The sequence below is a fragment of the Hetaerina americana genome, unplaced genomic scaffold (genome assembly GCF_022747635.1).
Source record: "Hetaerina americana unplaced genomic scaffold, ioHetAmer1.1.p SCAF_16, whole genome shotgun sequence".
In the NCBI taxonomy this organism is placed as follows: Eukaryota; Metazoa; Arthropoda; class Insecta; order Odonata; family Calopterygidae; genus Hetaerina; species Hetaerina americana.
Genome location: NW_027286719.1, coordinates 4,584,601 through 4,598,834, shown reverse-complemented (window position 1 = coordinate 4,598,834; position 14,234 = coordinate 4,584,601). Strand labels below are relative to the sequence as shown.

The 14,234-nt window shown below is 39.0% G+C and overlaps 1 protein-coding gene across 2 annotated transcripts in view; it reads left to right on the top strand.

Annotated features, from left to right (window-relative positions):
- Positions 1-14,234, top strand: part of LOC139687034 (G-protein coupled receptor-associated sorting protein 2-like) — a 29,459-nt gene that overhangs the window by 13,607 nt on the left and 1,618 nt on the right. For both annotated transcript variants that reach the window (XM_071584137.1, XM_071584136.1), the window contains exons 6-7: positions 471-719; positions 4,340-4,503. In XM_071584137.1, coding sequence (XP_071440238.1) covers positions 471-719; positions 4,340-4,503 — 413 coding nt within the window. The remainder of the gene's footprint in view (positions 1-470; positions 720-4,339; positions 4,504-14,234) is intronic.

The following is a 14,234-nucleotide window of genomic DNA, read 5'->3' as shown; positions in this document are numbered from 1 at the left end:
TTTTCTCCTCAACTTTTATGAGGGAAATTATTTATCTTTGCGGTACCCACCATAAACTTTGGCATAAAATCTTTTAGTGATTTCAGTGCAAAAAAGAATTCATCATTTCTCCCCATTGTGGCATAATTCAATTCAAAATCATCACACACCTATGTGCTCTGATAACTGGTGACAGTGTTAGTAAATATTCATTGTTTTAGAAAATGTAGTGTATATCAAAACACCTTTTTGAGTTACCTACCGCACAGTTAAGGCCTCACTAATGACTGATTATTCGCAACCGTATCAGTTGTTGGATCATCATGTTTAATTACCTTCAAAGGAGAAATGCATTTTCTTACTATGCTGGTTTCATTTTAATGTGTATAAAATCCTCTAAGAGGAGCTTGTGCATCTCATAGCAAGTTGAATTTATTCATCTTCGAAATAATTATTTAATTTCTTATTATTTTATATATTTCTTCTTTCAGGCTGCTATTCCAATTTTACTGTCTTTCGTAACCAAGAATTTGCAGTCTGATAAACTTACCCTCAGTGCCCTGCTAACTTTGAGTAACATAGCAGTCCTTCAGGATTGGCATGATGAATTTTATCCTGTACTTCACACGTTATATAATCTGGTTGACAATGGAAATCCACAGGTGAAACTCCAATCACTGAAACTATTGATCAACCTTTCTTGTAATGAAGACATGGTTCCCAGCCTCCTTGCTGCACAGGTAATGTATTGCATGGATTTTCTTGGTTTCAAAATACTGTTAAATCTAACATGTTTAGTAATTGACAGGTGAAAAATTTCATGTAAAATCTTGGGTAAATATAGTAGTGCAAATTGAAGGAATATTTATTTATAGTAGGTAGAAGCAAATACTCTTATTAGATAATATATTTATGCATTTCTTATCACTGGCAAGGTTCCCCTTTGAAATTCAGGTCCTTGTGAGGCATCACCTTTAAAGGAAAATGTTCATCTTGTCCATGGGAAAAATCCTGTGTGTGAAATTCATATTCAGGTGAATCGTTTGGAAAAGAGAACTCCTTTTATCAAAAAACCTTCGCTCCCTATGATTCTACCTTAAACTTAATTGGCCCTGTAGTACAGAGTTTTGTTACTTCTTTATGTTAAACTTCGGCTTACAAAATAATGGCAATTCAACAGCATCAATTCAAGGCCTGATGATAGAAGAGTTTTACTCCTTAGTTCCATGATTGCAGTGAGATGAGAGGAGGTCTCATATGTGTCTTCTCTTGGAATTTAATTGTTTTAAAGGGATTTGAAGGTTCATAGAGAAGGGTATTTGTAAGATCATGGGAAAATTATCATCAAGTTGCAGTATATTTTCGGAGAGGTTTCCATTTTTTCGAGGAGTTTCTCTGTTGGTTCAGTTGTTGTGAACTGTTTCCTTTAGTTTCTTCACTATTTCCGTCATGATTGATTACTCTAGGTGGAAGTATCCTGAAGATAATACTTATAGGAAAAATAAGAGCTGACAGTTTTGAAGCAATAATTATTCCACTACAGGGACCTGGGGCCACAAGGTAGCTTTCTAAGGTAATTGTCCAAGCATATATCAATGGAAGCAAGTAGTGATGCAGTTTGAATTATCCAGTTTGAGTGGTCCATATTTTACCAGTCCTTATGGAGTTTGAAATTCACACTTTCTCATCACATATGCTTTTGTGTATCTGCATAGGGTCGGCATCTAGACCAAGTTCGGCATGCATATCTCTAGCTGGTAAGCGTAGTCAGTGATGGTATTGTGTATCAATTCATGCAGTAGTCTCAGACCAAAACTAAAAACAGTATATTGTGATCATTTCAAAAGCATGAAAATTTGAGTATGGAAAAGGTGGTTTATAATATTTTCACAATTGATTGCTATTTTGGTATTTTTGGATACAATGCAGTACATTGTATGCTACACTTCCACTTTATGATGAGTAGGACTATTTATTTGATATTTTATAGCATTGTATTGGCTTTAATGTTAGAATCAGAGTTGTTGCTTTGTAATTCATTTACTAACAGATGGAAATAGTTATTTGTTTGCATCCGCACAGGAAAATTCGTATGGTTATATTCAGCTGGTTATATTCATCAGTTGTTTTCGCTTCATCAAATTTACTGTGTCAAAAGTTTTGAAAATAATGGTAAAAAATTAGGGTGCTGAAGGGAGAGAAATGAAAGTTGTTCAGTTCCACAAAGTGTTTGTTATGAAACAAACGGTTTAGTCAAAGCAGTTCAACAATTTGGGTTGTTTTAGAAAAAAAAATCTTACCAAGTTGTGTTTTTTCTGTCTTCATCATGGCGTTCCATAAAGTTGAGCATAATGCTATCAAATTTGTGATTTTTTGCATAATTAATATGAAAGAAATATCATTTGAGCTATAAAGTAGCCCTTAATATTATAAAAAAATGCATTTGGTCATACATTTATCCAGTGCAGCCAATTTATTTGAGACTAATGCTATGTGATATAATGTAGAAATTTAGTGCATTCCAATTCACTTCTAAACATAAAAAACCATGCTAATGCATTTTACTTGTTTGCATTGTGTTTGATGCTCTGAGGACTTTTTTGTCCGCTACAGTCCCAAGTAAATTTTGAATGCTTGAAAATTGAAGAATATGTACTTAGGCAGGTAATCAAATAATATATGTAGCTGTTATGCTTATTTTTATTATTTGGGGGATAAGATAGTTTATATTATAAAATTTACATGAATTTTAAGCATTTGTTGTGAAATAAAATTTCTATTGTCCAAACCATTTTCTACAGAAAGTAGGCTTGATGAGACCAGGGGTGTATTAATTTTGAATGAAAGTTTGAATGCCTCAAAATAAATGATGAGGAGAGACTAATTTTATTTGGAGTGAGGATAAGAGTAAGGATAGCCATTATTATCACTCTACTGCTTTGCATAATTGTGTGCTACTTTATTTAAACAGTTTTAATTAGCATTAATTAGTCTTTATTAATTTGCTAGCCAAATACAATGGCATGGGATGCTGGGAAGAGTTCTTCATGTTCAAAACATTTTATCCTTCCAACTGAATAAGCCCTCAATCCCATTTTTCTCCTCCAGTCAAATTTTGTATTTGACGTTGAACGACAAATATTACTTCTCTCAGCTGTGTGCCCGATATGATAACTCATATTTGATTTACCATTTTCCTAATTCTGAATTTCCTTTGAAAAATATGGTTTAACTTTCATTGTTTGACCCGAATCCATTCTCCTGCATTCTCCGTTTCTCAATCAATATGCTCTGTATGCAATTGTAATGGCCATATTTTATGTACTTTGATGAGATGTACGTATTATTTCCCTTATGAGATCTGTGATGTGTGCTAATTGCAATTTCTCTTTTTCTTTAGTCTTTTTTATATTTCTGAAAGCTTGTAAGCCCCTATTATTGTTAATTTTTCACCCATGTGTTTTATTTCTTGAGCATGTACATTGATTTATCTTCTGTTATATTTTTTCTTACTATGATTTCTGTAAATGAAATAAACTTCCATTGTACTCAGGAAAAATACATGATCATTAGTCTTGACTAATAAACAACACATTGTACCAAAATAATCAATGCTGTTGCTCGTATCTGTTCCTTGGATTGAAATGTGTCGGTGGAGGAAATTCCAAAGGTTTCTTCTCAATGTAAGGTTGGACACAGAAAGAGAGTATGATATACGGGGACCACTATATATAATGCACATTCTCCAGGAAACCTAGATTTATTGATTGTACTTGTACAAATGCTTAAAACTCTTCAAAATACTTTCCCCCCACATCATTACACTTGTGAAGACATGGGGACTTTGAGTAATGGTCTTAAGAAAAGGCTCTTTAAAACTTTGATAGTAGTGTGTGACATGGAAACGTGATCATTGAAGCAGGATGATGGGCAAAGAGTGGGACTTTTGAAATGGGAGAAGGATGGAGAATGCATTTTAGTGCAGGATTTGGGTTGTGTTTTGCTTGGGGAAGCAAAGGAATTGCAGCTCTACTGAAACCACGTCATGGATATGGCTGAAATTTTAAAAGCATTTAATCAGAGGGTTACTAAAAGAGAACCTTATCAGATAATAGGAGTACCATCTCTTGGATTTTCTGAGGAATTATTGAATGATCCACATACTGGCTTGTTGCAAGGTATTGTAATCATAAATGTGTGTGTAATTTTATGCAAATTTTTTTCCAAACCTTCTTGAAAAAGCTTTTGAGTAGTCCCCCTCATTAGTGCCGAGGTCAAGTTTTATGCTTCATTTCTGTTCATGCTCCCTGTATCTCAGCAATGTGTGTTCATGCATATATTGTTTGGCTGTTCAAACCAGGCTCCCCGAAGACTGATTTATTTGCTAGATCCCTCTACTAACAATGAGGTACTGCTGAGGGTGCTAACACTTCTGGCAAACTTAACGGTTTCTGCCAAGGATCAACAATTAGACCCTACAGTTGACCTTCCTGCTGAAGATAAGGCTGCATCTCCTGATACAATGTGAGTTCCAATTGTTTAAACTTTTATCTTTTAACTGATATTCAATGCATAGTGGAAGCTTGGTGTAACAAATATGCATGGTCCTGACAAAATGCTGTTTATATTGTTGTTTCAGTTTAAATTAAGGATATTTAATAATCAAATTCTTATTAACTAATACCAAAGGCTTTTCCAGATGTTATAACTATCAGTAGAGGCATTTTATGTCATATGTATAATTGTAACCAGGACTACTTAATAATGTAATACTACTACGCACTAATGTAATAATTTATTGTACATACTTATGAATGGTGCAATTTTCATACCTTGCTGTTTGACAATACTATATCTTTTTAAGTTTTTGCTGGACTATCACATATCCCACTATTTTCACATCATAAACATGGTACATGGAGTCTAGAGGTTATGCATTGCATATTGAATTGGATTGAGAATGTAATCTAATAATACAAATTCTTAATTTTCATTATGACCTTTTTAACATTAATTGTTAGTTTGTACGTACTCCTTTAAAAAATTTTGTATGTTGAAAATAGCTCCTGTCCACTAATGCCAAATAGGTTGAAGTGTTGAAGCTGGATGAAAAGTGGTCCTGCTCAGCATCTGTTCTCAAGTGAGGGGGGTGTCAAGAGTCTGGCCCCTCTGGGTTGGCCATTTCCGTGATGGTGTCATGTTAAAAATAATATTCAGGAAGGTAATTCAAAACCATCTCCATTAAATCTCCCACGCTACAATGATGGGCTTAGATTTTGAGTCCTGGAAAATATGGGATCCAACCTGCTGGGCTGAGTGCCATGCGTGGCAGCAGGAGATCCTGCAATTGTAAATACATCATCATCTGATGATGTAGTTACATTGAAACAGGTCGTAGTAAATTTTTTTGTGGGAAATTGCCAATTTTTAATTAATCATGATATTCCACCATATCACACCTGAAACGTCTCTTTTTACTGAGCCAAAAGGTAAGAGGAAGTGTAGTGATCATAGAGTGGGTGAGTCATGCATTATTATTAGTAGGAGTAAAAGCTGAACCATTAAGCTTGGTCATTATACAGGTTTACATGCCAGCAAGTGACCGTAATGAGGAATAAACTGGCATGTAGAGTGTGCCAAAGGGGCAGAGGGGGGCAAGGACTCATCCCCCTCCACCATGGGTACCTAATTCAGAGGACTCTTCGTCGACCCTATTCCCGCAACTGGATAACCTCCTTCATGCCGTCCTGATGAATCCACAGAGGGACGCCAGCAAGTTTCAATGCAATAACGATCCGTTGCACAATTCTCGAATGACCAAGTGACCCTACCATTAAAACTCAGCCATGCTTTACCTTGGGACGAAGGGTAACAAGGACATAGACCGCACTGGAATTGAACCCCTTGTCAATAATCGCTGTGCTGTTCGATACCATCTACATAATACCCCGCAAGCCGCCGCAAGGGCATGTGGCGGGGGGTGTTAGGTCACCAACAGTAAAATAGAACAATACCACATGCAAAACAACAAAATGGAAAATTACACCCACAGCAGCGCACACACTCATGCGAAAATCCCTTCATCAAACACTCATGCAAACACATATGCCATAAATCAACAAACAACTGCACCCCAGGATGCAGCAGGACAGCCATCCCACAACACGCAAGCCAGAACACGACAAGCAAGAATGTCAAACCGAACCACCACATGAACATGTACCACAAAACATTCTATCCCCCGAGGAGGCTGTGAAAGGCAGGGAATGCGACCCAACATTGCAGGTAGCAGGAATTTGCCCCCGCGGAGAGGGACGAGGGATTGAAAGGGAGACTTGAAAACGGATGAACAGAACACGAATGACGTCATTCCGAAAGAATGGGTTATTATAACAAAACGCAGGAGGTTAGTGGAAGAGCATGCATTTAAGTAGAACTAATTATTCCCTAGACGCTGAGGGTGGCAAGTGGAATTTTTGCTATCTATAACCCTGCAGCTGCTATCCCGTATTGTCCGTGGTAGCATATGTGGTAAGATAAAGCAAGTAATTGATGTGGTTCTCGAGAGGAAACATTTATTATTTATGTGTGATCAGAATGCATTGTTGATGGCAGGGGAGATGCGGGTGAGGTAGGGGACTACTGTTTACACACAAGAAATTACCTTTGGGAGGTTGCAATAGAGTTCTGCAGGAAGAATTGTTTAGTCGCAATGCACACTTCATTTAAACACTCAGGTCCCTAATATAGGGAAACATTGTGTGACCACTAATAAAAAGGAACATTGTATGCTCTAATAGAGTATTCATTTGTTATGTTAATTTTGAGAATGCATTTGTTAGAGTAAATTAGGCAGAATTAAAGAATACGTTACAGAAGATAGGGCTGAATTTGTGGGATAAGTAAATAATCCACGGCATCTTGATGTATCAGATTGTTCAGGTGTTGTGACAAGTGGGGAGTCAGGATGGGCAGTGTTAAGAAGAGTAATAAGTAATGTTTGTCCATTGTCACCTATGCTTTTCAATTTATATGCAGAGGAATGGTAAATAGGAAATAAGGAGTATTGGAAATAGGAATGGCAGTCAGAAGGGAGCTCATAAAACATTAGGTTTGCAGGTGATCTTGCTTAAGTTAGCCAAGAGGTTATAGGCATTGCTGTGCACATTAAAAATCAGTCTAATATATATGGGATGCTCAGCTAAAGTTGTTCTCAGGATCATAAACAAAAGGATATAGAGTAGGGCAAATGATTACTTAGGGGATGATCAGTTTGGGTTTAGGAAGGGGAGAGGTACGCTTGATGCCATTGCAATAATGAGATTATTAAGCGAGAGGAATATAGAACACAACCAGGAGGTATTTGCCTGTTTCGTAGATTTCAAAAAAGCATTTGATAGAGTGAATTGGGAAAAACTAATGAGTATATTGCAGAAAATAGGAATAGATTGGAGGGAAAGGAGGCTAATCCGCAACCTGTACATGTCTCAGACTGCTCAGGTACGAGTGGGAAACGGGGAGTCCGGATGGGCATTGTTAGGAAGGGGTGTAATGCAGGGTTGCCCATTATCACCTTTGCTGTTCAACTTGTATGCAGAGGGAATGATTAAAGAGGCATGGGAAGAACTGGAGGTAGGAATAAAAGTGGGTGGGGAATTCATAAAATCAGTTAGGTTTGCTGATGACCAAGCTTTAGTTTGTCAGTCAGCCAAGGGGTTGCAAGCATTGCTGAGTGAATTGGAAATTCATTGCGACAGGTATGGGATGAGAATCAATATTAATAAAACAAAGGTTATGCGATTTTATAGAAAGAAAAAGGCTAAGCTAAACATTAAAATAGGAGGGCAAAAACTAGAGCAGGTAGAACAGTTTACGTATCTCGGTAGTGTTTTGGACCAACATGGTCAAAGTAGTAGGGATGTAAGGCGAAGAATTGCGCTAGGCAAAGAGGCTTTCACAAGGAGGAAGGAGTTGATGACAGGGACGTTGAGTAAGGACATTAAGAAAAGAATCGTATAAACTTTGATATGGAGCGTAGCTATGTACGGTGCAGAAACGTGGTCATTGAGGCAGGAGGATAGACGTAGATTGGAGGCTTTTGAAATGTGGGTGTGGAGAAGAATGGAGAAGGTGAAATGGACAGAGAAGAAAACAAACGAGGAAGTACTTTGTATGGTGGGCGAAGAGAGGGGTTTGTTGGGAGCAATCCTATGGAGGCAGGAAAAGTGGATGAAGGGGTATTGACCGGCAGTGGGATGTTGAAGACTGTGATAGAGGGGAGAATGTTGGGCTAAAGAGGAAAGGGAAGGAACAGGATAGGGATGTTGGACGGGATGAAGGGAGGAAGAAAGTACTCAGAAATGAAGGGGGACCTGATATAGAGTAGGATGATGGATTTTGTGTTTTGTTAGGAGTAATAAAATGTTTGTTTGGTAGTTGTGTCCATCCAAAAACCTACCTTAACCGGTAGATTACCTTAAAAAAAATATATATGGGATGAAAGTCAATGTAAACAAAGCAAAGTTTATGAGGTTTTTGACCCAGATTGTATGAGGGTAGTCTGAAAAGTTTCCAACATAAGAGATATAATGGGCATTTTTCTTCAAATTTATTTTAATATTTCAACATAGTTTCTTTTGAAGTTGATTCACTTTTCCCAGAGATGCCCCAACTTTTTTAATCCTTCCAAATAGTAGCTGTCATCTCTCTCCACAAAATAGGCATTTGCAAATGCTATAACCTCCTCGTCTGATGAAAAACTCAGACTTTCAAGTGAAACTTAAGGTCCATTACTAAAAAGAAAGAAAGACTCGTACTTTTCCACAGATTTTATTATACGGTACAACGCGTTTCACCGACTTGCGGCATCATCAGGTACAAATTTGCAAAACAGACAGAGCAAGCATATATACCCTCAGGACAGAGTGGGGGCGGGGAGGGTTGGAAGGATTTGAGAGGGGTGGGGGCTCGCAGGTGCGTTGATGGATTGTTTTGACCATTTCCAGGCTAGTTTTTCTGAGAGGAGTGGGGAGGGGTATGGGAACAATTGCTCGTTACAAAGTGTCGTGTTGGGGTTCACCAAGTGCCTTCTAATCTCTAATTGCTCGAGAGCGTCCATTTTGAATCCTTTTGGGAGTGTGTGTAATATCTCTGGGACAAAGTCACTGCTGTGGTTGAATTCTAGTAAATGCTTGGCGAAGAGAGAGTTGTTATTCTGATTTTTGTGACACCTAGCGTGTTCCTTGACTCGTAACTTGATATTCCTGCCGGTCTGACCGACATAAACGCTGTTGCAATCCTCGCATTTCAGTTTATAAATGCCTGATTTGAGAAGGCTATCCTGGGTGTCTTTTCCATTGGCTAGAAGTTTGGAGAGGGTTATGGGTGGGTAGAAGGCTGCTTTGAGTGAGGTGGGTAGGCAGTTGGAAATCCTATATGAAAGATCTCCCAGAAACGGGATTGAGCACCACTTAAAATCTTTAGATACTGCGGGCTGTGATACGAAAATGCTTTTTATGGCCATTGCTTTTTGTTTTTTCCGTAGTAATGTGTCAACTAGTTTGGAGTTGAAACCATTGTTGGTAGCTATATTAGTGATATTCACGAGTTCAATTTTGAAGTTTTTGGGGGAAAGGGGGATGTGTAGGAGGCGGTGGATCATGGAGTGGAGGGCTGCGTGTTTGTGAGAAAAGTGGTGTGCGGAATCATTAGAAATTATATGGTCTGTATATGTGGGTTTCCTATAAATTGCAAATTCGTGTCTATTATCCCTAATTGTGATTGTCAAGTCGAGGAAGTTGATGGTGCCGTTGACGTCTTTTTCCATGGAGAAGGAGATATTCCGATGAAGAGTGTTTAGAAAATTAAGGAAGGAGTCTAACTGTCGGTTGGTTCCGGTCCATAGGCATAGTATATCGTCCACGTAACGAAACCAATAGCCCACGTTTTTGTTATGCTGATTGTCAGCATTAAAAAGATGTTCTTCTACAGAATTGAGGAAGACTTCGGCTAGGAAGGGGGACAGTGGGGAACCCATAGCTAACCCATCCGTTTGGCTGTAAAGGGTGTGGTTGAAACTAAAATAATTCTGGTTAACTGTCATTTTGATGAGGGGGACCAATTTGTCTGAGATATTTTGGGCAATGGTGGAATCCTTGAGTAGTTCTTCCACCCTAAGCAAAGTTTCCGATATTGGTATGCAAGTAAATAAATTGCTAATGTCGAAGGAGAATAGCCTCGCTTTTTCCGGGACATCAATATCTTTCAATTTTCAGGCTAGCTCTATAGAGTTTTTAACTCCATATTTAGGTTTAAAACCTGTGAGATCTCGGAGCAAAACGTCTAATTTTCGTGCCAGAAGGTGTGAAGGGGCGGACACAGCTGAGATGACAGGCCGAATAGGTATGGCTTTTTTGTGTAATTTGGGGAGTCCGTACAACCTGGGGGTGGAGGGGTTCATTTGGATTAAACTAAATTTTTCCCTAGCATTTAAAAACTTACACTTGGACACTGCACGTTTCACTTCACTTTGGAAACTCGCGGTTGGGTCTTTGGATAACGGAGTAATAGGATTGTTGTTGATGAACTCAAGGCACTTTTCCACATACACTCGTTTATCCAACACTACGACATTAGATCCCTTGTCAGCTTTCTGGATGATGAGGTCTTCCTTGCCAATAGTCTTCCTCAGGCGTCGGAGGGTGGACGTATGTTGCTGAAGGCTGGAAAAGCGGGTCGTTGTTGGCACTGCTTCCTTCAATGAGGACATGATGATTTCAGCAACTTGGTGTTTGGTAGCCAGAGATTGGTTCCGAATCTTTCATATAGGATTTCCAACTGCCTACCCACCTCACTCAAAGCAGCCTTCTACCCACCCATAACCCTCTCCAAACTTCTAGCCAATGGAAAAGACACCCAGGATAGCCTTCTCAAATCAGGCATTTATAAACTGAAATGCAAGGATTGCAACAGCGTTTATGTCGGTCAGACCGGCAGGAATATCAAGTTACGAGTCAAGGAACACGCTAGGTGTCACAAAAATCAGAATAACAACTCTCTCTTCGCCAAGCATTTACTAGAATTCAACCACAGCAGTGACTTTGTCCCAGAGATATTACACACACTCCCAAAAGGATTCAAAATGGACGCTCTCGAGCAATTAGAGATTAGAAGGCACTTGGTGAACCCCAACACGACACTTTGTAACGAGCAATTGTTCCCATACCCCTCCCCACTCCTCTCAGAAAAACTAGCCTGGAAATGGTCAAAACAATCCATCAACGCACCTGCGAGCCCCCACCCCTCTCAAATCCTTCCAACCCTCCCCGCCCCCACTCTGTCCTGAGGGTATATATGCTTGCTCTGTCTGTTTTGCAAATTTGTACCTGATGATGCCGCAAGTCGGTGAAACGCGTTGTACCGTATAATAAAATCTGTGGAAAAGTACGAGTCTTTCTTTCTTTTTAGTAATGATATTAAATACTTCCACGAAGTGAAGCCTGAAACAATAGAAATGAAACTTAAGGGTTAGGAAACAAGAAAAAATCACCAACGGGAAATCTGGTGAATACTGCGAGTAGTTAAACAATTTGAAACTCAGTTTGTCAATTTTAGCCCTGATGACCGGTGACTTGTGATTAGGTACATTGTCATGATGATAAATCACTTTCTTCTTCTTCTTCAAATGCGGTCATTATTTTGCAATTGCTACCTTCAGCTTGTCAAGTAATGATGCATATTACTCTGCTGTTATTTTTTTACGATTTTGAACATAATTGGTGAACACAATTGTGTGACTATCCCAAAAAATAGTCTCCATCAGCTTCCCGACTGATGGGACAGTCTTCACCTCTTTCGGAGCAAGTTCACCCATTGCAGTCCACTGGTTTGTCTGTCCTTTCATCGCATGAGTGTATTAGTGGATCCAAGTTTAATCCACTGTTAGAATCAATGCTAAAAAATCGGGCTCACTTTGCTGAAACCACTCCAACAGGGCAAATACGAGGGCGATTCAATAAGTACCCGTGTTAGAAATGAAGAAACCTTTTTTTCAAAAATATTTTTTTTATTTTTCAACATAGTCCCCTTTTAGAAAGATACACTTCTCCCAACGTTCCGGCCAATTTTTTAACCCATCAAAAAAATAGGATTTGTCGAACTCTCCAAAATACGCCTCTGTCTCGGCGATAACTTTCTCGTTTGAGCTAAATTTTTTTCCCGCGAGCCATTTCTTCATGTTAGGGAATAAGAAAAAGTCGCAGGGAGCCAGATCAGGTGAATACGGGGGGTGTGGCAGCAATTCATAACGTAGTCATGCAGCTTGGCGGCGAAACTCTGGATGAATCTGTCGTCCACCGTGAGCAATCGGCACCCATCGGGCCGACAATTTTTTCATCGCCAACTTATCATGTAAAATATTAATGGCCATTCCGGTCGACACACCCATGGCCTCTGCTACTTCGCGCACTTTCGTTCGTCGATCAGCGAGAATCATGGCGTGGACTTTTTGAATGATTTCCTCGGCAACCACGTCTGCCGGGCGTCCTGGTCGCTCCTCATCAAAAACAGATGTTCGCCCACGTTTAAATTCGTTGAACCAATATCTAACTGTAGTCATAGATGGCAAAGTGCCCCCATAAACAGCATCCAACTTTGCTTTCATCTCCTCGCATTTCTTCCCATCCAAAAACAAAAAGTGAATTACGGAACGATACTGCTCTTTTTCCATTTAGTGAAAATCACGAAACACGTCTTACTCGAATTGCTGCCAAATCCAAACTAACCGTTAAATCAGTCTGAAATTTGTTTCACCGTCATTTGATGGATGGCAGCACACGATGATAACATAAACTTCCCTCAGGAACCCCCTTTGTCGTCAAACACGGGTACTTATTGAGCTGCCCTTGTATTCATTTGAATGCATTTTTGGTCCAAGATGACCACGTGTGGCATCCAATGCATACGTAGCCCATGCATGTCAATTATTCAGTCAAAAAAAAATGCCAAGCAATCGTTAATGACAGAGTCACCTAACATTCAAAATTTTATACCCCACCGCTGGCGATGCTTATTTGGTAGATACTGAAAGAGTTGTGTATGGTTCTTTCTTCCAACCAAGCTTTCATCAGCACTCAACTGCATATGTGGATTGCAGTGGTGTCTCAGCAAAATATTGGCATGATCAACAAGAGGCTGGATTTTGGCACATGGATCATATGCTGGTTCTCCAGGTCCAGCAAGATTTTTTGTATCGGCTAGGAGGAAAAATTTTAAGATCATTTGGGAATGGTTTCTTGGAAACATTTCATGGAATCATGGGAGGCATTGCGATTTGTGAGAAAACCAGTATGAAGCTATTGTTGATTGCCAATTCACACCCATATTTATAATGCAGGCCTTTCAGTCAGGGCAAAGTTATGTTTGTCCTGTCTACGTGAATGAGATTTCAGAGAGAGAGATGTGCATGACACCTGGAAAATATTTGGGTAAGCATTTGTTTCTTTCACCAGTGTTTTCAACTGAGCATCAGTAAAAAATGGAACTAACTAATTGGAGGGGTAGTAGGTAGGGGTGCATGCCTTATTCCGGGTAACTCTTGATACACAGCATGAGATTTGGGAGGGTGATCTTTAACAAGAGTTATCTTTTCTCTCAAACACTTCTTCCCAAACATCTTCCCAGGAACCAGCGACATATTCTTCTCTATCCACATATTCAAATGGGGAACTGTGGAAGGAAAACATTCTTCATCTTTATGCCAAAGTAAGGTTAGGATACCATTTTGCCATTATAGCTGACAGCATTAAAAAATCCAAGTCATAAAAAGGTACACATTGCATAATTTGATGTATACTAACATGCTAAGTGATTAGGGGAAGATTGCACAAAAAATCATGGAATTATGCAAAAGCTATATTTTTAAAGGAAACGTCTTACCTTTAACTGATGGCAGGCAATCCTTAAAATAATTATAAAAGTCAAGAATAACTTGTCAAAAAAGAGAACTGACTGCTATGGTCTTTCTTAACCAACACTAAAAGAGCTGCTGCTGAGATCATGTCAAAGGGGAGATACAATGTTTCATTTTCAACATTTCATTTCCATTGGGAGGAATAATCATCATTGGAGTCATTGGTAAATAGTGTATGACAAGAGGGACGAGGTAGATAGTATTACAAAGATGACCTTGTAGTAATTCAAAGACAAGCTTGTAAATAATACAGAGACGGATGATAAAATGTGACCTTACATATCAA